Here is a 26,972-nt window from a genome sequence, read left to right as displayed (position 1 = left end):
CACGCACACTCACACTCACACTCACACACACACACACACACACACACACACACACACACACACACACACACACACACACACACACACACACACACACACTTTACTTGGATACAGTGTGTTTTTCAGACATGTTAACCACTTATGTACCATTTACTTTGTTGTACACTGAACAGCGTATTTAGCCGATCTACAAGCTCACAACACGTTGATGTGCTATTTTCCCTTTTTTTTGGGGGGGGGGTACATTTTTGTCAATTTTTGTCTTGATTAGAGTACAGGTGGTCAGTCTGGTGGATGACATAGTTCCAGGACATTATCAGGATATAGAGAACGGAAGGAAGACAGGCGTGATATGTAGGGGCCAGCATTAGGTGAGTACACTGAAGGTGAAGTCATCAACATTCTTGTAGGTGATGAAAGCTTCAGCAGAAAGGGGTGGGGGAACGATAGAGGGGGTTTAAGGAGGGAGGACAAGGTGGAAAAGAGCTTCCTTGGGATAGAGGCAGAGGACTGAATCTTCTGAAGCAATAGGAAGTGGACTTAGCAGTGGATAATGAGAGGGAGAAAGACGAGATGAATGAATGAAAGTGGGAGAGGTCCTCTAATTGGCAAGTTTTGCACCACTTCCTTTCAGCTGTCCTAAGATGTGTTCGCACAGCTCTGAAGATTTCAGATAACCAAGGATCTATAGCAGCCACAGGCATGCCGGCTTGGTGGAGAGAGGGTAGTGACGGTCAAAGGCCGCCAAAGACAGTTGAGAAGGAGGGTAAGGAATCAGAGAAGGGAAGAGAGGAGAACATAGAAGACGGGATTTAGAGACCTCATGTTCCGTTGAGTGGTGACAGTTTGGGGAGTCTATAGAACACTAGGTCCTGTTCATTACCAGCTGTGTGAGTAGGATGAGAAGGGATGAGGAGAGATCAAATGAAGACAAAAGAGAAGTAATACGAAGATACTTGTCTGTGAGTAAGATGATAATATAGTATGACTTGTTTATTCTGCACATGTAGTTTTGTTTTACAATATGGTGTCGAAGATTTCTGGATCAATCAGGACGCTGAGACTAGTTTGAGTATCTCTAAGTGTTACGATTACATGATTATAGGACGGACATTTATCTGCTTGACCCCGTAAATACATAATGTTGAATCCCTCTCATCTGCGTAAGCACATACTGATACACTTGATGCCATGGCCATCACCTACTTTATCAGATAAAGGCTGACAGGCTGACGTCTGTGCACAATGATACGAGATGGATGCTGCTGTGTTTCCACTCATTCTGTTCTTTACCATGTCCTGTGCACAATGATATGAGATGCATGTGTGGTGTTCCTACTCATTCTGTTCTTTACTATGTCTCATACCTTCCGGTCACGTCATGTATCAAGTACTGTATATTCTCTTTCTCTATGTGTGTAATACACTTCAGAACTTGTTGTGTGATACTGCCTGGTGTCATCTTGTTCTCCAAGCTCGCCACTCAACTGAACGATCACTCACTACCCTTAGTTAGGACCACATTCAATCAATCAAACTGAATTCACAACACTAAGATAAAAGGATAACACTTTGTCATAAGGGGCACATTCATACATGTAATTAATTCATTAAGGCTTAATTAATGATGGATCATTACCATTCAATACCATTTTCGGGTTTCTGATCCGGTCAGGCGGGCCGGAACCCGCACAAGCGGAACCACAGGTGCCTGTGCATCACCCCAAAATAATTCCCTGCGATCAAGGGCATTTTCATTTTAGGGCCTACCTAATAAAACCCTTGATGCGGCGTACTGTAGTTTAGCTTGTAGAAATAGTTTGTTTGGTATATCCATCCTTTATTCCAACTCGTAGCGACTGGCGAGACTAATCTAGTAGTTATACTCGATTTAGCATTTAAATGCAAACAGGGAACCAAAACAAAGCGGCGTCAAAAAAACGGAACCCACACACCTGGAACCACAGGGTTTTTAATCTTTTTTTTCAGTAGGCGTGGCCTAGACTGGATCACACATTTTTAATATACATTTAATAAGAATACTAGGCTTTCCTCCGTGGTGTAAAGTCTGGTGACGCGAGGTTATGACTTAACCAACGTTATATCATTAGTTAAGGGCCACATGTGGTGGGATTGTAGATCTGCTTTTTTGGTGGCTTCTAGGCCTATATGCCCAGGTTGAGTGCTCATAGGCGGGCAGGATTAGTGAGGCAAGTTGGTCTCTGGATAGGCGTGAAACTGTGCATGCAAACTCCCTGGAGACCAGAACAGAACCTCTGCCCTAAATGTTTCACATCAGCCTGTTATAGCGCCACCAGGAAGCCGATTTATTAAATACACATTGTTTTATATTACTCCTACAGATTTTTTTCCAAACATCACACAAATCGGTACAAATTATCTCTGTAGTCATGTGATCAAGACGGATCTGTCGGATTTTTCATGTTCCATCCTGATTGGCTTCTAAAGTTTGCAAGAGTGGCCCATTTGAACAAAATACCTCAAATCATGAACGCAGCATCCGATTGCTGTGAAACTTTGCACGCACATTCCCACTAGTCCAAGGAAGAAATTCCAGCCTCATGCTGGCGCTCTAACAGCACCAATTCACGTTTTGGCCTATAGACGGATTTCCGTGCGACGTCATCACAGAGCAGAATGCGCAATCTGCGCATTCTCGGGGGAAACGACCCGGAAGCGCCGTTCACTCTGTTGTTGTGTTCGGGAGTTAGATAGCCATAATTCTGCTATTATAGGCATAATAGGCATAATGCTGCTATTATATACAAACAGATCCAACTTCCGACAAATCATTTTTATTGAGTAAACAAGGTATTACAAACTGCATAATTTAATCTACTTTCATTAAACCCGGTGAAGATCATTTCTTTTATGAATGGACATTTGACCAGAGCTGCTGCGGGTAATGGCGCCCTCTATAGGCTTACCCCTCCTCTGCGCGGTCATATCCTCTCATGTTTACTAACAGGAAACCCGTCTATAGTGCTTGCCAACGTGTCGTCACCACGGGCGGGCGTAGTAGCTGCAGACAGCATACTGGTGGGAGGCAATGTTAAGTCAACCTGTTTAAACCCCACAAAGATGTCCGCCGCTACCAAATGACACTTGTTGACGCCCCCTTCAGGATTTTTGGCACGCACTATAACTCTTGAACCATAGGTCATAAAGTCACGTCTTGGTCTCGCTCCTCCTCGCCTCCAGCCTTCCACATCCTGGTGCTGTGGCCTCTCTGTACTCGGCAGTACCACCAGAGGGCTCCATAGCACACCACAGCACACCTCAGCACACCTGTCTCCCATTCTCAATCTCCCCACCTGGTCATCATCTGCAATCACCTCCAGAGGCTACAAGGTCCTGGCTTGCATGCAGCTCAGTGTCAGATCTTCACCAGTAAATGGTTGGTAAAGTATAGCCAGCCTTACCTAGATAACGGTATTGTAGAGCTAGCCAGTTTAACTTTACGTAGTTACTGTGCACTTTACCTCCTTGTGAATCTATCACTGACCTTGCTTCTCCTCTCTTCTCCAGTGTCCGGGATTCCTAGCTGAGTTGTGCCAACCTGCGGAGCCCACACCCCTCTTCCCCCCACCTCACTCATTAACCTGCTGTTAATAAACTCACCCGGGTGGGCTTTAACCCTTTATTGCCTACTCCTTGCTGTGCGTTTGGGACACACACACACACACACACACACACACACACACACACACACACACACACACACACACACACACACACACACACACACACACACACACACGTCATAACAACTCCTACAGATTTTGTCCAAAACTCACATCATCTCTGGGGGTCATGTGATTAGATCCCATTCCAAGTTGGTATGACCAAAGTTTGCGGGCCCTGGGTAGGCAACACGGCCTGGAGCACACTTTTCTTATTTGTGGTTAATTTTGTTCTGAGAGTGAGTAAGCCAATCAGAGGGAGAGTAGAAGTAACGGCTCACATTTGTCTTTTTTGTTGATTACACATACACAGTATAAACCTGTGTAAATACATTTAGCCTACATAACATATGTATTTCATTTACTTAAATTACAGAAAGAGTGTGTGTGTGTTTGTGTGTGACTGACTGACAGACAGACACACACACACACACACACACACACACACACGCACGCACGCGCGCGCGCACTATGCCTTTTAGGCATACACATATAGGCTACATAAAGAAAATAACCAGCAAGTCTTTCTACATATAGCTTTGTTCCATTAAAGACCTCTTCATTGGACACCAGGTAAGTCCTCCTTTGAATTCCTCAGTGTGTGTGTGTGTGTGTGTGTGTGTGTGTGTGGGTGGGTGTCTGCGTGTTGCAACTTCCAGTCCAGTCTGAACGTGTCGGGTCTGTCTGCTCACAGCTGATTGTGTCTCAGAGAAATGTGGATCCTGTTGACTTGTTCTGGCATGTTGTTGTCATGTTTGTCGCATCTCCCCCAAAGGTTTGTGAGGAATGCACCAGGTATAGGCCTTTACGACCACTATCTGACCCTGTGCAGTGCAGTGTGCCTCTGGCCCTCTGTGACACTGATTTCAAATAGCACAGGGACAAATAATGTGAGATAGGCTATGAAGCTAAATGTGATGTGTAGGCTATGTGATTCCCAGTGGTGAAAAGTAACTAAGTAATTTACTCAAGCACTGTACTTAAGTACAATTTTGAGGTATTTTTTACTTTACTGGAGTATTTCCAATTTTCAATACTTTTACTTCTAAAAATCTTCTTAAATCTTAGAGGCAAATATTCTACTTTTACTCCACTACAATTATTTGAAACTTTAGTTACTAGTTACTTTGCAGATTTAGATTTGTATTACTACATTAACCACTTAAGCTCTATATATATTTCTGCTATTTTCAAAAGATTTGTAACCTACATTTTGAAAACTTGAAATGGGACATTCTGCATAATGAGTACTTTCTACTTTTGGTACTTTAAGTACATTTTGATACCAATACCTTTGTACTTTTACTTTAGTAAATTCTGAATACCACTTGTAACAGAGTATTTCTACATTGCGGTATTGATACTTTTACTCAAGTAAAAAAATGTGATTGATTGATTGATGTACTTTATTTAGTAAGACATGAGAACATCAGTACATGGAAGTACAAAAAAATCACAATACAAGTGAGTACTGACAGTAGACATACCAATGTCGGTGTAAACAGCTACAGCAGCCCCTCTGTTACGCCCTGTACGATGCGATGCTGCTCTCAGTGGATGCTGTGCAGCGTTGCCAGGTTTTGAGAGAGAAACAAGCAACCAGGTCTATGAAAACAAGGCCAAAAGAAGCGAGCCATTCGCCCTTTAAACACGCCATGCGACGTGTTGTGAGCTAGTTGTAGATCTGCTATTTTCACAATAAATCTTTAAAACAATTTGACATTTTAACAACACACATCTTGTGTGGGGGTCCCCTGGCATAACATGTTTTCAGATGGGTCCCGGTGTATTTTCCACTGAAAAAATACATATTCATTTGGGGGTCCTTGACTTGAAAATGTTTGAGAAACACAAAACAACATTTAGGAAACAAGCCCAAATAAGCAGCTACAGTTTAGAAACAAGTCCAAAATACAGTAAGCAACTACACTTTGGAAACAAGCCCAACATAAACAACTTACACTTTAGAAACAAGCCCAAAATAAGCAATTACACTTTAGAAACAAGCCCAACATAAGCAACTTACACTTTAGAAACAAGCCCAACATAAGCAACTTACACTTTAGAAACAAGCCCAACATAAACAACTTACACTTTAGAAACAAGCCCAAAATAAGCAATTATAACTTTAGAAACAAGCCCAACATAAGCAACTTACACTTTAGAAACAAGCCCAACATAAGCAACGTACACTTTAGAAACAAGCCCAACATAAGCAACTTACACTTTAGAAACAAGCCCAAAATAAGCAACTTTAGAAACAAGCCCAAAAAACCCGCAACCACCAATATTTACAAGCAACTTCACAGAAAAACAAGCCCAAAGTCGCTTATAATAAGCGGACATGGCAACACTGATGCTGTGCCGTTTTAAGGACTAGCAGCTGGTTGGTGAGTGTTGCACCTAATGTCAGGATAACGTCTCGACCGTTGCGACAGAGGGACCACGCAACTTATTGGAGAGCTACACATGTAAGATCATGACATTACATTATAGCCTAAATATTATATTCATTCTGTTTTGGGAGGTGGCATGGATGGCATCCACTGTCGGAAAGTTAAATAGCCTTTTAGGTTTTTCCGAGGTGCTCTTCTTCACCAAAATATAGAGCTTTATGATGGGCTCTGTCTGTAGATATTTCTGTATAGGACTGGACTAACTGTTTTTGTTATTTCAGTGGAAGCAATCAATTATAGTCTACATGTATTTATGTTATTTGTATTTTTATCCCATCATATGATCTATTTCTTATCTGTATGCATGCGTCACTGTGCAAGCTACAGCTATACTGCCATTCCTTGTGACTGTCCAATATTAGCCCCCAGGGATGAATGTGTAGGACTGTAGTTTATTATTAGCCTAGTATTAATAATATTACTTGTATTATTATTATTAGTAGTATTGTTATTAGTATTGTTATTGTTATTGTTATTGTTATTACAAAATACAATGCTGATTTGAATTATGGTGAAAGTTAGGCTATAGGTGAGGCTAGATGATAATGAATTCGTTTAAAATGTAGCCATCTGAATCTGTCAAATGGCTATGAATTCATTCTATGTTTTCTTAAGACAGGACAAGAGACCAAAAGACATTCCATACTGACAGCAAGTTAAGTTTTGGGTAAGTTTCTTCAACTTTTTCACACTCCATATTGAAAATGAATTTATAAATAGCCTTGGTGCTAATTTTAATCATTAGGCTATTGTGATTATTGATGTCAGTCAATTTTATGACAGTCAACTTTAGCAGGCTATGGTATTCTTAATAATTTGACAAATTCACATTTTCTCTAAAGTAGAGATTAGTGAATGTTGTGACAGGGTGAAATAAATCTGTAAACAGATTCACTGTTGTTTTCTGAATTCATGTTCCGGTCCAGGATAGGCATTGTCCCAGTATGAAGCCTGCAAGGCTTTTAGAATATTTGTCCGAAATTGAATCTACCCAGGTTTACTTGGTAACCAGAGGACTGGGCACTTGGGAGAACTGGGAACTATGTTTGGGGAGAACTGGGCCCATTCCTCGTTTTACATGTTAGAACCTATTTCTAATCACTCATGAACAATGAGGTGTATTGTTAGCATTCAGTGTACAACATTTATATTTTCAGCAGATACGTATGACCCCTATAATGGTTCCTAAAACTCAAGATGCTGTATCAGGAATACATAGACAGACAGACAGACAGACAGACAGACAGAACTTGCACAATTTCTCTGCTCAAAATACATCTTATGAAAAATTATTTATGCTTGATGTGATACATTTTGTTAATACTTTTCCAAACTTAATGCTTAAGACAGGATACATGCAGACTCGCACATACAAGTGCCCCGTTCTCTTGTATTAGTTCACTTATATTCTTTCACGTGGCTCATTAAAGTACTGTGAAGTTCACCCTCTGTCTGGTAATAGCGGTGCTGTAGGTCTGAGGTGAAATGTGTGTGCGGCTGTGCGCTTTGAGGTTTTTTCTCCTCTGCTTCAGTACAGTAAGCATTAGCTCTTATTATTACATGTTATTGGAGACTAGCAGTGTTAACCTACTTTGTTGGGGTTTGATCTGGTGGGAATGTCATTTACAGAGCAGAGCCCGAGTTATGTAAGTCCAGCCAGCATAATGACATGCCATGACCACATCTCACTACAGAACAAGTTTATGAACTTGTGTCTTAAACATTGAGTCAGGACCCAAAAGTGAGTCTCAAGATGTTCTGATGGTTACAGACAAAACCGTGTTCATGGGTTATTTAACGTAGTCCCGAAATTCATTCAGTCAACTCAAAATTCTGTCCCCAATAATATGAAACCCACTGCCTTGGAGGACATGAAATATCTTGCCTAATTTTGTCCTTTGATCTGAACTAACGTTGCATTTGCGGTGATAGATTACGGATCATAAAGGTGCTGTAAGTGATATTATTTGTTTGTTTGTTTTTTGAGTGAAAAGGTTAGAGTGTTTGTTCAGTAACAGGGGTCTCCCCATCTCTCTAACAAAAAAAACATTTTCAGGTGGGTTGCCAATTTCAGCTAGTCAGGAGAAAATATCAGCTTAAATGTTATATTGATATGTTCCAGGTTCAAATTTGTGAGCTCATTTCTTGTGTTATCACTACAAATTTCACTTGTTTATCCTGTACCCTATGAGTTCTCTCTCCTGATGGATCAAATTGGAATCCCAACCTAAAAATGCATTTTCTGTTTACTAAAGAGCTGGAGAGACGGGAACACCCCTGTTACTGAACAAACACTCTAGTGTATAGCTAAGATTGCGATCAGAATATAGAGGTATTTAACACTTATTTTAACAAAAGAAAACCACTTACTGCACACAAATAATGTACTGTATCTATCTCTTAAGCTATATCTACAATCCCTGTTCCTTGGTTTGTTTTGTGAACAGCTTGTACTACAATCGGCAAGTTAGTTTGGCCTCTGGCCAATTTTTTTAATAAGCCATCAGAACATAATCAATGATATTATCACTGGCGGGCCTGTTCTGACCCACGGGCCACCTATTGCCCTAGGCTGTTTTCATTGATGTTTTCATGGTGTGTGGGTGCTGTCTCTTGTCTGATACATACTGTAGATACTGAGCAGGGGAACATGGTTGATCATGTTTTACAGTGCTTGCGTCCTTCTCAGGTGGTGGGCTGGCTATGATGGTGTGTATTCAGTTGTGGTGATCACATGGTGCTTGTGGTTTGGGGTTTGAGTGAGGACAATTTGAAAGTGCTCAACATAAAGTGCCTGCCAGAGATATTTTCTTTTTCAGAAAGAGAAAAGAGAAGAGTGGGGAGGGGGGAGCAAGGAGAAAAAAATATATACACATTTGAGTGATCATTATAAACATGATCACTCAATAAGGTCCACATTAACAGCCTAATCCTTAGATTAAGTCTAGAGTCCCTGGTTTGTGATGGCATCATTATGCAGCTGTTTGACTAACGATGAGGATGGCTTTGTGTGTGTTTGCACTTTTACACTCTCCAAATCTCCCAGTGGTATTGGAGTTGACTTATCATTTTGAGTTGATATGCTTTGAGAGTTCCTTGTTCTCTTTGGTATGGGCTTTAATTCTCTCATTGCCTCTGCTGTTGGCTTGGGCTTGTAGAAACAATAATACAATAATAAATTAAATATTTATTTCATGTTTCAAAATGTTCAAGAAATGGACACTCCTATAATGGACAAAATCTATTTTGAATGTACAAATATAAAAGAAACTAAATGAAACTTTTTCCTGTGTCCAAAATATATTTTCAAATAATGTATTGTCACCCAAGTTTTACATACATCATGTGAAATATACAATATTCTGTTTGTATTGATTTGAATGCTGAGGCAGTGAGCTGTACAGTGAGCTGGATAACCCAGGTCGATTGCAGGGTACAAGCCCTGAGTAGGCTACTCTCGCAAGTCTTTTTCCATTGTATTAAGTCTTGACAAAGGAGATTTCTGGAATATTGAGAATGTAATTTGAGGCTGGATATTTGCTAGAATTACATTAAATTTAAGCCATTGACAACTGGCATAAAAAAGTTTCATCCAGGTCTGCAGTGAAGTTGGATTACCTTTGATAACCCCTCTTTGCCGTTTCAATCCTGCTGCCTGACTTGATGCTAATGGACTTGTAATCCTACTGTACTTGTGGCATGAAATTCTTGGAATCAGATGTTACTGTAAGACGTGTATTACAAGTAATCTGAAGTGGTATGATGCCAGGTCAGCGAGTTCTCTTTGGATCTCAGGATGTTCCCCTCTCCTGCGTGAGAGAGAGTGCTTCTCAGTCTCCTGTCCCAGATGACTCTTGACGTCAAATAGAATACGTAACATGTTCAGACCTTTCTTTCTTGACTTCTTCCCCGTCCCCTGGCCACAGAGGAATGTGCCGTGGTATGATGTGGAGTTGTGATACAGAGGACAAGTGAAGAGCAACCTATTCCCATACATTGTCTCAGCTTGGTGCTTGGTAGCGGACCTGGGGCTGCAGCTTGGCCCCTCCTGGTCCAGTAGATCAAGGCTAGAAAATAAAGTTGACTTTAATCCCTCCGGTGGGGATTAAGAACCGCATGAGTAATTAAATGAGCCTTCTTAAATGAGGACAAATTACTGTACTACTACAGACTTGGGAACCTTGGTTTTTTTGTATGGTTGTCTCTGAAGAACAAAGTAGATCCGACATATCTCCATTTCAGCAGGCATTATAACAAGCCAATAATCACCTCACACCTCACAGGATAGAATAGATCACATAGTTTTGCTGCTTAGTGTCCTGCCAGGACAATGGGAGTAGATTCTGTCTGATGTGGCCCATGAAAAACGTGTATTTTTCCCAGGAAGCATTGATACAAGTTCTCATCAAAGTCGCACATCACCTCTTTCACTGCTAGACTTCTCAACTTCTGTTAGACCTCCCAGTTTGAATTACTGGAGTGGTGTGCATTTACCGTCATCTGGACAACATGAAATAAACATTCAGTTGTTCAATTAGGAGCTCTTTTGGTGGCATAGATACATTCCAATTATCAATTTATGGATTTCAATTGACTTGAAATGTGACTTTAGAAATTAGATTTTATTTGTTGCATTTATTAATCGAATGATTACAACAAAATAGGTACAATTATAATCTATTAAAATGTCTCTTGTGTGAGCAAAACTGTTCAGTGTGAATCCTGTATGAATGTGAATTCTACAGTATGTGTAGTGTGTGCGTGAGTGCGCAGACTGCGTGACACATCGACACCCACGCACGCACACGTACTCGCGTGCGCACACACACACACACACACACACACACACACACACACACACACACACACACACACACACACACACACACACACACACACACACACACACACACACACACACACACACACACACACACACATGCCCACGCACACACACAGCCTCCAGGGAAGTGCATTATCTGTACTACAGAACACTATATAGGTAACTGGAGCCTCCTTTTTCTATGTCTTTAAGCATTTTACATCTGACCTGCATGGCATGGTGATTATGCCCTCAGGTACCCATAAATCAGTCTGCTAGTGTCTGTCTCTGTTTTTATATTTTTCTGTTCTAAGGTTAGTTGAATATTAATGGTGTGAACTAAGCGAAATGTGCAAACCTGCTTGGCCAATAAAGTGATTATAAAGTTCCACAGAGACTACATTAACACGTTTTGTGTATCAAACACACTGATACACAGATCGGTGTGTATCCATCCATTTATATCCTTTCCATGGCTTTTTTTTTGTTAGCAGAGGGATGTACAAGGATCAGTGACCATACAATGCATTCATTCCTTCCTAACAGTGAGTTCAGCTGGTATGGCTGATCAGACGCCTGAAGCTGAGTCTGTGGTTATCCCCATGGAGGAGTCCCTTCTGTGTAACGGGGGAGGTCATTTGAAGAAGGTGGAGAACCACATCACAGAGGCTCAGCGTTTCTCCCACCTTCCCAAACGCTCAGCCGTAGACCTGGAGTTCACAGATCTCTCCTATACCATCAGAGAGGGACCTTGCTGGAAGAAGAAAGGTAACCCATAGTATGCACACATGCACGCTGATATTGTGAAGTGCTTTGGGGAAATATTGGGGTGTGGAGGTTGAATTTGTACTGGGAATGTCACTTTATGATTGTTTGTGTATAAAAGGTGCTTGGTAGCTTGAATGACCAATTATACATAAGGCCACTTTATAATCCAGTATAACCACCTGACACATTGCATAATTGCTGTCAGCCTGTCAGTATCTTTATACTGTCATCATCACATTGTCTTAACTAGTACAGGACAAGATAACTAACTGTACATCTGCATCACTTTGCAACATATGGCTACCAGGGGTTTGAATCCATCGTGGTGCATCCGGCCTTGTTGAGCGTCTACTCTACTCTATACGAGCACAATAGAGCACTGAAGTCTGACATCACTGCCGCTAGAGGCCGCTATCCCCCTGGGTAATCTTTTTATTGAAATTCCCCATAGAGAACGTAACCAAGGACAGACTTATTACAAAAGCAGTTGTTATCATGCACGTGTCTGATTGTCCAGCTGAATTGGTCATCTTATCATCTTGGAGACGTCTCCTAGGTTGAATCTTGATGATAGCCAAGGCGAATTTGCTTACACAGTGACATGATTCTAATGGCTATACAAAATTATACATATATGACATTAATTCCATATTAATTACAAATATACAGTATCAACTTCTGTGACCCAGGGGTAGCGGGAGTGACGGCAGGACTTCGGTACTCTATTGGCCCGTGTTCGGGGGAGGGAAGCCGGCCAGGGTGGGGAGGGTGACATAAATTGTCACTACGCGTACTCCTACCGGCTGGGACGCCACCTGTCAGCAGGGAGTGTTGAGTGGGAGGAGTAGGACGGAGGCGCCACGTCCTCCCGGTGGGGGCTCCCCACTGGCAGGTGGGCCAGTAGGGTGCAACAGCAGTGACAGAGGTAGGTAGAGGTAGAATAATCAATTTTGATTTTGGTCAGTCATGCACATCCCTATACTCTGAGTCTTAATATTACCCATATTAATAGGTAATATCAATTAATTTAATATAAACATCGGATTAGCGTTGTGGCTGGATATTAGTAAAAAAAAAATCGGCATAATATTTTGTATTTTTTATTTATTTACTTATTCTCCTCTCTCTACTCTTATAACTTAGTGCTGTTACTGCCATGACACATGCATGTGCTAATGTTGCTTTGTTCATTTTATTTACACTTTGATTGCAGAAGAAATACACCCATTGGCAGTTCCTTAAACTGTTCCAAGTCAAACAGGCTTTAGCATGGTCCTAAGAAGAGATAACACACCTGCATAATGTAGTGTTGTTCTTTCCTTAGCTATCTGGTTCAGTTCAGGGAGGAACACTTTGTACTTTCACAAACTCAGCAATCCTACAAATAAGAAGCAGGGCCTTATTGGTCTAGCATTAAAAAAGAAGAAAATAGATATTGTATTGAAACTGTTCTGATTGAGTCTGTAACCATCTCACATTAAATAAGTAATGACAGGAACATGTACTCATCAAGCAATTATAAAGTAGATATCAAGAAAATAATGAACTATTTCATTTAAGTCAAGAGGACCGCTTCAAATCTCTGATGGGGGGGGGGGGTTGTCTGGTACAATATCTTGCAGTGCAGCATGAGACAGTTTAGCTCATCAATACGTAATGTAGGTGAAGGGGTGATCCGGGGAAAAGAGGGATGGAGAGGAGAGGAGAGGAGAGGAGAGGAGAAGAGAAGAGAGGAGAGGAGAGGAAACATTGTCATTAGGTTTAGTAGAGGGCTACGCTTTTTTTCAAAATATACACGCACGCGCACGCACGCACGCACACACACACACACACACACACACACACACACACACACACACACACACACACACACACACACACACACACACACACACACACACACACACACACACACACACACATATCCAGATGGTGATATCATATCACCATCTTAGTCTGTAACCCTGTGAAAACATCTCGTGGTCCATCATTTGGCTCACAACCCACTGGAAAACCATATCTGGAGATTTTAGATATGTCCGATCAGGTAAATCTTCACTTTATGACATCATTGGCCTTTATGCTGTTTGCCAAAAGCTTGTCATGTAATTAAGCTTCTGGGTGTTTGGATTGGGTTTAAATAGAACCCGTGATTGCCGTGTGGGGAGGAGTCATCTTGACAGACATGGTTCTCTTCCTTCCGAACTTCATAAGTTAATTCATCTCTCTGCCCTTTGTTTCTTTCAAAAAGGAAGTTAATTGGATTGTTTGATGAACAGTGTGAGATTGCATTGTGAGAGATTTACATTGTGCCTGTCAGTTGTCACAGTGTTACACCAACACACTTTAAAGTCATCTTCTCCCTAACGTAACAGCACCAAAGTGCACAGGGCCAGTCAGAGGCTGTTGTGATGCTTGTCAACAAGCTATGTCTGAAAGCATGTCTGCAGGTCAATTCCTATTGACTGGGTGATCACCACCCCAGGCTATCGATACAGCTGAGCCAATATCCCTTCAGGGAATCCCATGACTTCAGCTAAGGTTTCCCACAGTATATCAGCTATTGACACTTGACAGTAAAAGGTTGGAGGGGAAGAGAAAGAAAAGAAAACATGCTTTAAAATGTATTTACAATGGAAGGGATGATGCCTGCATTAATAAAATAGTGCTGTATAGACGTTTCACCACGAGTGGATTGTGACACAAGAGTGACCTGTGAGACATTATTTATCGGCCTATTTGGGAACGATCAGCTCAGTGGCCTTGTGGTTAGAGTGTCCGCGATAGGAGGTTGGGTTTAATTTAATAATTCATTTAATATAGTCCACACTCCTTTGTGGTGTTTGTCACTGTGTATTTGCGGATCTACAAGCTCTACAAGATCTACAAGCTCGAAACCAGTTGCTTTGCGCCGTGTTTCGAGCTTGTGGATCTGCTACTTTTGATGCTTTCTGCCCGACAGCAACGATATGTAGGTGTGTTTTGTATTTTCCTTGTCTGAGGAAGAGCTATAGGCTCGAAACGTCACGTGGAGAATACATTTTAAACTTTTGGAGCTTGATCCATTGTGCGGACTCTACTTTTGTTACTCTATTTACTATACCACTTGCCCTGCTGGTTGACTAGAGTTCATGCCGCTTACTCTGATCTTGCACTTTAAGTTTGGAGAGCATGTGCTAAATGCCAAAATTGTAAATGGGAATTGTTTTGACAATGTTGCATACCTCTTATGCTCACTTTTAGTTTCACAGTTTAAAATTATGTTATGATTATGATCATGATTTCAGGTTTCAAAGCCTTGCTGAAGTGTCTTTCTGGAAGGTTCTGCAACAGGGAGCTTGTAGGAATCATGGGCCCATCGGGGGCAGGGAAGTCCACCTTGATGAACATCCTGGCTGGGTACAGGTAAGAGCTAAGAACTCTCCTGGTTCATCATTGTGTGTGTGTGTGTGTGTGTGTGTGTGTGTGTGTGTGTGTGTGTGTGTGTGTGTGTGTGTGTGTGTGTGTGTGTGTGTGTGTGTGTGTGTGTGTGTGTGTGTGTGTGTGTGTGTGTGTGTGTGTGCACACACACACACATTCCATTATGCTTCATAAGTCCTACAAGATATGGCTTTTGTTTGGGCTAAATAAGAGGTGAAGAAAACGTAGGACAGACAGACCAACATACCCATGCTGAAACAGACCAGTGCAAGGTATACGTTTGAAAACCCTAATAGGATTAGGGTTAGGTGTGGTTGTGATTAAGGTTAGGGTTACACTGTGACTGGGCCTAGTGTTGCGTAGCCAGATGATCAGAGATCTCCGCCTACCGAAACGTCTGGGGACATCTAATTCAATGAAGAGGCTACGACAGTGGCCGCCAATAAACCTACACCTACTGCTTTGGAAAGCAATCCTGAACTGTCCCAATATGAGGGACCTCCTTGTGTTCTTGTGTTTCCATGTTTGGTTCTGCAGTGCAGATTTTCCCCCCACCTAGTAACTTCTAGCCCCTATATTGGATTTAGTTGGATTTAGGTCCCCAGACGCAAGGTACACTGGGCCGGCCAGCAGGTAAAAAATTTGGCCGGAAGGCCGAAGGCAAGGGATTATGTTTACACTCCTATCCGTCCGTCTGTCCGTCCGTCTCAGGCACCGCTGGACCAATCAGCCTGAAACTTTGTACGCAGAATCCCTGGAGTCAAATTGGCCTGTTATAGCGCTACCATCACACATTTTTGCTACTACTCCTACAGATTTTGTGCAAACCGCATGCAAATCGGTACACATTATCTCTGTAGTCATGTGATCAAGACGCATCTGTCTTCATATTCCTTTCCACAATTGGCTTCCAAAGGATGCGGGAGTGGCCGTTTTGCACAAAATGATACAAATAATGAACGCAGCAGCTGATTGCCTAGAAACTTTGCACGCACACTCCACTAGGCCAAGGAAGAACTGCCATTCAAATTCTTTCTAATCAGCCTCATGGTGGCGCTATAACAGGTTGCAACGCAGCCTCAGGTAGGCAACCTGGCCTGGCGGGATCTGTGTGATTTGAGGAGCGCACCTTTCTTGTTGTTATCATGAATTATTATTATTATCATTACTATTATTATTATCATTACTATTATTATTATTATTTATTATCATCTAATTTTATTTTAGTTAAATTATTCCCCAACAATCTTATATTTCTTAATCTGTGTGAAACGTTAAAACATAAACAGCTGCTCTGCCTGTATCCCTAGAACAAGAATAGCAATCAAATGTAACAAAATATGTTTTATGCTCACTAATCCCTAGCCAGGCCGATCCCTATCCCACAATGCATTGCATTTGAATACCTGAGCGCAAGGTGAACAAAAACTCTCCCTTTGTTTGTAGGGGAGCAAGCAGCCTTGTGCCTCAGTGTTTGGTAGCATGACAAAGGGTGTTGTGGGGGCAGCATTGCTGCTTCTCTATTTATATTTCGCCCTACAAAATTCAGAGAGGCATTCATGATCGTGTGTGTGTGTGTGTGTGTGTGTGTGTGTGTGTGTGTGTGTGTGTGTGTGTGTGTGTGTGTGTGTGTGTGTGTGTGTGTGTGTGTGTGTGTGTGTGTGTGTGTGTGTGCCCCCGCCCTTCTCCCCAGGGAAACAGGAATGAAGGGCCAAGTCTTTGTGAACGGGAAGCCCAGAGATCTTAGGACCTTCAGGAAGATGTCTTGCTACATCATGCAGGACGATATGCTGCTACCACACCTCACTGCACGGGAGGCCATGATGGTGAGCTCAAGCTTTCCTCCACGTCCACATACGGCGACCAGACACCCCGGGTTAGCCAGGATTGCCCCTGTTTCATGCTGGGTGTCCAGAGTCACCACAAATATCTCTAAATCACAAAGATTTACCGGTTTTCACTTTTCACTATTTATGATTTTTTTTTGCAATTTTGCCTATAATTACAAGGGGGCACACGTGCACTCACACAAGCACACGCACACGCACACACACACACACACACACACACACACACACACACACACACACACACACACACACACACACACACACACACACACACATAAGCTCTAACCTTACCTGACCTTATGTGAAGTGCTGAAGTTGAGTAATGACTTGCTTCAGGATTGGAGCCATGATTTGGAGAAGACTGCCACCTAGTGGTTGCATCAGTTTCTGAAAACATGCTTTCATACTCAAGAATGTAATACATACCTTTTTTCATTGCTGCAGGTTTCAGCCAACTTGAAGCTCAGTGAAACGATGGAAGTGAAGAAAAAACTGGTGAGCTTTAAGACATTTACTGTACTTTTGCAATGATTAGTTGAAAGCACAGCAATAATACCATTTTAACAATCAGTATTACAATATTACTATTCAAAGCCTCAACAGGAAGATGACAATGGGAGATTGAATTCAATAAAATAATTGAATAGATAAGAATGAATAGACTATTTCTTCTTTAGTAGGATGGTAAAAAATAAGATCCAGATCCAAGGTACACTGTTGTTTTAACTTGAAATGTACATAGCAAAGTACATGATAAAACGAGCAATGTGTTGTGACGTACTCTGGTCTTCATCAGGGTCGTTGTCCTCAACAGGAGGTGGTTTGCTGGTCCTTGTCATGCTGCTAGATTTAACGTTAAAGGACGACTTCACCCATCTTCATATAATTGGTCCTTACTAATGCTCATGATAATATGGTACCATTTTTGTCTACTCGTCTGTGTCTTAGAGGAGGGCTGTGGACAGTTCAGAAACCCGCCTACCAGTGACATCAACGATGGGGAATTAATTCAAATAGAATATTTTTTTATATTTATTTTTTTAAACTGCAGGCTTTCTATTCCTGGAAAATTAGCATGCTATAATGGAAGCCATTGTTCTCACGTTAATAAAAAATAAAATCTTGAAATCTTAGGCAGGTTTCTGAACTGTCCACAGCCCTCCTCTGAGACAGACAGAGTTGAAAAAAATATATCCATATTATATCAGCATTAGTGTGGACCAATTATATGAAGATACTGTAGGTTGAAAATGGGTGAAGTCCTTCTTTAAGATGTGTGTTCCTTTGCCGGAAAAAAGCCAAATGAATCCATGTGTTTTCAACACACTAACCTTGTAGGTGGATGAGATTCTGACTGCTCTGGGGCTCCAGGAGTGTGCTCATACCCGCACCGGATCCCTGTCAGGAGGACAGTGTAAACGGCTGGCCATCGCCCTGGAACTGGTTAACAACCCTCCAGTCATGTTCTTTGACGAGCCCACCAGGTGAGGAAATAAGAAAGTTTGTTACAACACTACAGGTGTTGGCTGTGGGGTATGCTGGGGAAGGGGTAGCACTCCTTTTAGGGAACTTCTAATTTTGCTTGTTGGGCATTCGGCAAACTAGCTTGGCAGCACAGCAATGATTGGCTTGGGATATTTTCCACATCCCTGTCAAAAGACTGACATTTATTTCATTCACATGAAGTGTTTTTTGTGTGACTTGTACACAGATATGAGTGCAAACAGGTCATTAGGCTAAACATGAAATGTATGGGAGTAGTTGTAGACAGACCTTTTTTGACCCCACATGGCAACAATTACAATAGTCATAAAAACACAAAACGGATGACATAAAAACACAAAACTGACAATTGTGTCTCCTCTATTTGTCTGTCTGTCTGTCTGCCTGTCTGTCTATTTATCCAGTGGTCTGGACAGCGCATCATCTTGTCAAGTTGTCTCTCTCATGCGATCTCTGGCTCTGGGAGGAAGAACGATCATCTGCACCATCCACCAACCCAGTGCCAGGCTGTTTGAGATGTTTAACAAGGTACACACCTCCTCAATGCTGTTCTGTTCTGGTTGAGGGGGCAACCGTACTTACAGGGGGGGGGAGGGATGTAAGTACCACCCCCTGTCAGCTAGAGCCGACAATAATGTTTCTTTTCCTTTTTATTATTGTCTTTCCACAGCTGTACATCCTGAGCCAGGGTCAGTGCATCTACAAAGGCACAGTGCCTTACCTCATCCCCTACCTGAAGACCCTGGGTTTGCACTGCCCTACATACCACAACCCTGCAGACTTCAGTATGTCAATAAAAATCATTTCTTCAGGGATTATTTCTGTCTAGACTTTTAAAATAAACTGCATTAAAACACAACGATAATGTAACTTTGACAAACAATAAAGGCAGCACAAGATTATTTTATTTTAATATCATGCTGAAGGGGGGGGGGGGGGGGGACAGTAGGAAAAAGGTATGATGGTATGCACTGTACTGTAATGTAATGCAAGGTCAATGGGCTAAAACATGCAGAAATAGTAGGTCCTTTAACCATATGGGTAACCGGAGTCCCTCATGGCTCAACACTACTGTCTTTTCTGTTATTGCTCACAACTGAGCTTGTCGATCGGCTATTTTCAGCTAAAGCTTTCCCCACAATACCAATGCTGGGGTTTAAGTGGTTAAAGAAGATGCACTGGATATTGTTCATTGTTAGCTCCTGAGCTTTAGGTAACTGACTCATATAGTCTTAATACTGTACTACATTACAACACAAAAAGTGTGAAACATTTCTCTTTCTACTTTGTGGTGTACCCATCTCCTCAGTCATTGAGGTGGCATCAGGAGAGTATGGAGACATGAACCCAGTGCTGTTTGAGGCGGTGCAGGGAGGAATGTGTGCCTTAGATGAGAAGAAGAAGCTGTGTGACCAGAAGGACGATTCCGTCTGTGTGATGAACAGCACTAAGGTGGGTACTCATCAATACACGCCACACTGTGGGATATGGTGGTGCTACAGCCATCCATGAAATGAAATTATGTACAAGGTTACACCATATGGATATGTACAGGGCATGTGTTTACATGTGTGTATCTAAAATGACAATAACTGGGGATTTTTTAATATTCTGGTTTAATTTGGTTGTATTCTGTTTCTGTACGATTTTATTCTTGTTTTCTTGTTTAGCATTTTTGTTCTGGTTTGATTTTGTTTTATACGGCGTACAATGTGGATTTTCTATAGATTTTTCATTGTTGCTTTTTATATGACATCTTCAAAAGTACTACACCTAACTTATTATTGTTATCACTTACTGTATCTTCTGTTGCTAATTATTTCTTCTATCATACTGTAACTTAAGCTACTGTACATAACTTTCTTGGCTGCCAAACAACCAGGGTTCCCCTCAGGGAGCAATAAAGTTTTATGTCGACGCGTCGCATCGTATCGTATCATATCATATCTTCTTCATTTTATCTCATCTAATCTCTGACATTACTATGACCTGTTTCCATTTCTTCAGGACTCCGGCCATGTAGAGAGACATACATTTGCCACGAGCACCGGGACACAGTTCTGTATCCTCTTCAAGAGAACATTCATAACAATATGCCGAGATCAGGTGTGACTAAATCAATTGGACAATTATGGGATGAATAATAATCTCTTGTTCATTCATAAAACAAGCTTTAATGCCAAGCATGTAAAACAAAACAGAATCAAAGAAAAAAGGTTTGCTCAGTAGAGCACAAATCTCCACCAGGACGCATGCCCTAATAATAATAGTGATGTATGCAGTGAAATTCCTAATAATCAGACCTATGTGTGCAAGTGTGAGGAAGAGAGAAAAAATAGACAAATTGGTCTCTTAAACTATACACATGCATGAATATTTTACACCCCCCCCCCTCCAAAAAAAAAGGAAAAGCAGGGATTCTTTGGAATCGGGCAGAAGTTACTCAGAGTCCCTGTACTACCTGGCTGTCCTGCTCTGGAATACTTGGACCTTTAACTCAGGTGTAATCTTGTCTTTTTCCTTTGGGTTCCCAGGTATTGTTTCATCTCAGACTAATGTCACACATCTCCATAGGTGTGTTGATAGGACTGCTTTACCTGAACATCGGCAATGATGCCAGCAAGGTCTTCAACAACACTGGCTTTCTTTTCTTCTCAATGCTCTTCATCATGTTTGGAGCGCTCATGCCAACTGTGCTGACTTGTGAGTCTTTTCAACACAGACAGACCAAGAAAAATATTTAATACAATAATCCTTCTAATATTAGAACACCTTCTACATTTGACGTTAACCCATTATGCTTTGGTATAGGCCTATTGGATTTTCTATAGGCATGTTTAAGTGATTCACTGACCGACCGACCGACCGACCGACCGACCGACCGACCGACCGACCGACTGGTTGATTGATTGTCAAGTATAAGTATAAAAAGTGGTGGTGGGGGGTACTAAGTTAGTCTACTGGCAGTGTGCACAATACATTTGGTGCTGACAAAGCGCCAGACAAACGGACATGCACGGATTGCACGCACACAGACAGATCTGTAAAAACTGTTACATTGATAATGACTGTAGTAGAGTGCTATTCTTACAGACTATGGTGGTTTGATAAGGGTGCAGATAGGTGCTCGGGTGGGATATGTGTTGCCAATAATGACGTGGAGTGTACATTAAACAAAAGACTTGCAATTGATGTATCTTGGAAACCATGTTTCATATTCCATCCACCATCAGTTCCTCTGGAGATGTCTGTGTTCCTGAGGGAACATCTCAACTACTGGTACAGCCTGAAGGCTTACTACCTGGCCAAGACCATGGCTGATATTCCATTCCAGGTCAGTCTGAGAACAACAGAAGACATATTTACCGTGTTATACTGTGAAGCAGTGGTTCCCAAACAATTTGTCTCGAGTATCAATTAATTCATGATATATTTGTGTAAGTTTCAGTCTCTGCGAGACACCAAATGTATCTTTTCGGTCTAGAGCTGAAAAGGTTTGAGAAACACTGCTGTAAGAGTAATAATATAGTGAAGGAGTGTTGTGTTTTTCAGGTGATCTGTCCTATCATGTACTGCAGCATAGTGTACTGGATGACTGAGCAGCCTCCTGAAGCTATCCGCTACCTGCTCTTCTTAGCCCTCTCCACCTGTACTGCCCTTGTGGCCCAGTCCCTGGGCCTGCTGGTCGGGGCAGCCGCCACCTCGCTACAGGTACTGCACTCTGCTCCTGGACAATAACATGTAGAAGTGTTCACTTCAATATTCAATCAATACATCTTGATAGTCATATTTTCTCTTTACGTTCTTAATTACAAAATTAAACAGTGTAACACAAGTTAAAGGACGACTTCACCCGTTTTCAACCTATCTTCATAGAATTGGTCCTCAATTATGCTCAGAATATTGTCGTACCATTTTTTCCTACCCCGTCTGTGCCTCAGAGAAGCACTGGACAGTCCAGAAACCCGCCTACTAGTGACATCCTCGCTTGGGAATCCAAGCTAATAGAAACCGCAGGATTTCTATTCCTGGAACGTTAGCATGGTGTAATAGAAGCCATTGTTCTCACGTTAATAAAACAAAATGTAAATCTTGTTTGTAAAAATAATAACTAATGCTGATACTGGTAGGTGGGTTTCTGAACTGTCCACAGCCCTCCTCTGAGACAAAGACCGAGTAGAAAAAAATGGTATCATTTTATCCTGAGCATTAGTGAGGACCAATTATGTGAAGATAGGTTGAACTGATAGATGATTTGGATGAATTATTTTTCCTTAGGCGATTGAATGTGACAACAAGAACGTTTTCCAATCACAATTTCATATTGTTCATATTGGAGAATGTTGACACTTTTTCCATATCCAAGTGACTGTTTTCTTTTCTTTCCATTGTACAAACTCCCCTTTTTATATGATTATGCTTTCCATAAACTAAAATAAAAAATGTTGCATCTAGGTTGGTATCAAGGGGCCAGCTTCTGAGTTGTAAATTGAAGCTGTATAGGAAGTGACAGTTCATATGAATGGCCTGTAGTGATAGATAGATAGATAGATAGATAGATAGATAGATAGATAGATAGATAGATAGATATTTTTTTATTTCTGTCCTGCACACAAGTAGATTTAAAACAGAAGTAGTGTAGTCTTGCTGTTTCACCCCTGCTAGTGTCAGAAGCAATTAGGCTCCATTCAAGCGGATGGGTTTTTGCCGAACTTTACACTTGATTTTATTACCTTAATAAACATTGTCATAAATACTATATGCTTCCAGTCGCTAGTTTAAAGTCTTCTTTCAATCACCATGATATGCTTTTGATAAATTATGGTCCCATTTATTTTTAAATTGATGATAAAGTAGGGTATGCTGTATGAGAGGCGTGGCTACCTCGTGATGATTTGATTGACAAGCTACACAACCAATAGCATTAATTCCCCACTCCCGCATTGGTCCCAACCAATAGCATTCATTTCCGTGTACATTTTTCGGACCGGATATAGAAATATGGCGGATTTGAAATTGCTGAAAAATAGGCTTCATTTACGGTCTGTAGAGTCTATGGGCGTCCATACTTTTTACTGTCTATGGTTGGTATAGGTTAGGATAAAAAGCAGATAACATCAGATATGTTGTGTCTGCTTACAGGTCGCGACTTTTGTGGGTCCTGTCACTGCTATCCCAGTTCTCCTCTTTTCTGGATTCTTTGTCAACTTCGACACCATCCCCAGTTACCTACAATGGATCTCCTATGTGTCCTATGTCAGGTTAGTTTCTCTCCTTGTCTGACCTCCTCGTCTCCCAGAAGGGAGACATTCCTAATGGGACCTGTCTGTGCATAATAGGACAGGTTGCCAGAAGGTGGCATACCAGTTTCCAGTTCCGGTTCAGTTTCCAGTAGTTTCATTTGATTGGCTTAGGAGCAGATTTAAACCAGAAATTAGACAATGAACAAGAAACGGGTATGCTATCCTTCTGGAAGCCCAGGACTACAGTTATGCACAGAGCCTATGTCAGCGATCTATTGGAGGGTAAAATCCACACACACAGTTTAGCTTCCTTCTTATTTCGTAAAGGTGATATAAACCAGCTTTATTCAGATCATGCATGTGACATAGGTTCTTAACGAAAGTACCTACACAGGTATATATGTTTGGTTGTTGGATACAACTCAAACAGATGTTTTATCTTCGTATGTTGTTTTAGAATTTCCCTCAGTGAAGAGGGACATATTTTAGCACTTTGAATGCTTTGAAATGGTATCCTTTCTTTAGATTGGTGCATTTATTGTGTCTTTTCCATTTTATATCTACCTCTGTGAATCTGAAGGAAATAAAGAGTCTATTGTATTCAGGTATGGCTTTGAAGGAGTGATCCTGTCCATATATGGGATGAACCGCACTGAGTTGGACTGTCCGGAGAAGGTGTGTAAGTTCCAACAGCCTGAGGAGGTTCTTCAGCTTCTGGATGTAGACGATGGTGTAATCTACATGGATTTTATTGTTCTGGGCATCTTCTTTGTCATTTTGCGTCTGGCTACCTACCTCGTCCTCCGCTACAAGATCAAGGCTGAAAGATAAGCGAAAACACCAAGGCTCTCCCTCACTTCATTCCCTGGACTCTTTTCAGTGCACAGAAAACAAGCTCTTTTCATGTGCAAGTTCATCCTGTTTGCAGTGTCATACTATGCATTGGTGCTAAAGGAATCTAACAACAATCTGACCTGCTCCACAACCAAGGACCGTGGACCATGGTCCATGTGTTTACATGCTCATGATAATCTATCTGGTATGTATAACCAGATTCAGGTTTGATTAAACTGAAAATGGTTGGAACTAACTTCATATCCCCCAGTTACACAGGTTTACATGGATGTATGTTATAGTCAAATGAGATCCAATATGCATCTACTTGGATATCATATGAAAATGCTGAAACGTTCGCCCATTATTTTGGATAATGTTTGTCAAGAATGTTGATGTAACAGGGTTCAGTAGGAGGGATTAGATGACAGCAGGATTTTTAGAGGCAGAGCTTTGGCTGACTTGCTACCGTCTGACAGACTGTGCGTGATTAACTATGCATATTATCAGCCAATCAGTTAATTAAAACCTCTGGGAAACTGACAGAATTTACACCAAGAAGTAGATTGGAGTTCTAAATCTGTTTGAATCTATTGACAACCAGAGGTAGAGTTTTTCAAAAAGCATTTGTCTCTACACTGTTATCAGATGTAATTAATTGGATAACTAACATGTCCTTTGATCAATTTGACCTCAAAATAGTCATTGCACTGACTGGACCTTTACACATATAGTGTGCATGGTGTAATGAATTCAAAGATGAAGTAGAGATCTAGGAGCTAACAGAGTTGTGCTTACCTGAATCAAGTTGTAGGCATGATTACAGATTAAATTATTGGTGGGCATGTAAATGTATCTTGCTGTGCAGCAATCTTATGAACACCGTTTTTTACCTCAGACAACTGGACTCCCTTCAATCACTGTGTGTAAAGCAGGACAACGCATACTGAATGTTGCAGAATGTTCAGTAATACATGTCTCTATATTGGAGTGGGCATCACTGGCACTGAGGGTGAAAGGTTAGGAAGAAATCAGCTGTGGGTCGACAGGCTTCAGGTATAGTGGTTCCCAACCTTTTCTGGATCAGGGCCCACTTGAATATCTCGAAAGCGTTTGCGGCCCACTTGTCTGACTTCCAAATAGGTCTCATGGAGGCATGCATGTTTATTCCATACAGCATCTATCTCTTTACCCATCCACTGGCTTCAATTGAATCCCATCTATCTGTTTACATGTGATCTTTATTGAGGACATGATGCTGTTTTGGTAGAGAAGGTATACTGTGCTTGAGAGAATGATGAGAGAACGACTGTACTGATCATCACAGAGGCATTATACTGTAAATACGTATAACTTCGAGAGCCTTTATTTAGCTGTTAATGAAAATCAAATATTTCTTTTTTTTTTACTTAATGTTTATATTTATAAAAATAAGCTTTTCCCTGGTTGGTGATTACCCTCTGATGGGTATGTTTTCTACTTCTTTGATCAAATTGTAAAGCTTAACCAAATTTTTACTTAGTTGAAGTAATCTCTTGATAATTTTTTATACAGCCTACATCCTGTGTTATTTATTGTACTGTATGCATATTAGCACATTTAATGCCAGATTGATTACTTTTTTGTGTCACAGAGAATATACAAACATAACAGTTGCATATGAACCACGGTCAGATGTGTTGCTATCAAAGCTATGTTATGTCACTAGTCCAACTGTGCCTTCATGCTACAACAATCAAAAGAGTTGATGTTACTTTTGAATTGCTGGTCACCTCATACATCTGGACTGCATTTCCCACAAAGTATTGATTGTCTTTTGTTGTTTATTGGACATCAGAACATACACTGGGACCAAAATACAAATGTTGACATCAGCTTAGAGACAGACTGTGGGAAGTGGACTAAGCAAATGGATGGAATATGGAATCAAGTTATGAGGCTGCATCCACTTTCAACCATTGTATTTCCAGATGGTTTTATGAAGAGAAAAAAACAACAGTTGTTTCTGCATCTTTGCAGTGGACACTACCAGAAATAGCCTGCTATTAATTGCAGGGGTATTTAAAGACTAAATGAAATTCACTTTTCACTATTCCCTATGACACAATATGCTTTTTACAGACATGCAGCAGTGGCATAATAACCAAAGAATTATATAATATGGAATATTATGGAATAATATTGGAAAATAATATTCTGTCATTTCATTACTGTAATTTTATTCCAATCTTACAGAGTCAGCAGAATTAACTTTAACTGAGTGATGTACATGGAATAGGTTGTATGTTCACTCTTTGTCCATTAAAACCAATGGTTTGACAATTTCCCTTTTTCCCAAACTCCACTGTACAACAACCAAGTGTCTGGTATTA

The 26,972-nt window shown here is 41.1% G+C and overlaps 1 protein-coding gene across 1 annotated transcript; it reads left to right on the top strand.

The window, feature by feature from the left end:
- Positions 1–6,076: 6,076 nt before the first annotated feature.
- On the top strand, positions 6,077–26,572 carry LOC311050853 (ATP-binding cassette sub-family G member 4-like). The gene is made up of 16 exons (XM_084065032.1): positions 6,077–6,175; positions 6,776–6,827; positions 11,529–11,750; positions 15,038–15,155; positions 16,864–16,996; positions 17,465–17,515; positions 18,359–18,504; positions 18,928–19,051; positions 19,194–19,308; positions 19,833–19,975; positions 20,531–20,629; positions 21,058–21,226; positions 21,757–21,857; positions 22,076–22,234; positions 23,666–23,784; positions 24,372–26,572. Exons 3-16 carry the CDS (start codon positions 11,543–11,545, stop codon positions 24,595–24,597), a joined length of 1,911 nt encoding a protein of 636 aa, XP_083921158.1. The 5' UTR covers positions 6,077–6,175; positions 6,776–6,827; positions 11,529–11,542; the 3' UTR covers positions 24,598–26,572.
- The last annotated feature ends 400 nt before the right edge of the window (positions 26,573–26,972 follow it).

Source organism: Gymnoscopelus microlampas, assembly GCF_963454915.1.
Source record: "Gymnoscopelus microlampas genome assembly, chromosome: 8".
NCBI classification, from domain to species: domain Eukaryota; kingdom Metazoa; phylum Chordata; class Actinopteri; order Myctophiformes; family Myctophidae; genus Gymnoscopelus; species Gymnoscopelus microlampas.
The sequence above is the reverse complement of the archived record's forward strand: the minus strand, read 5'-3'. Positions and strand labels throughout refer to the sequence as shown.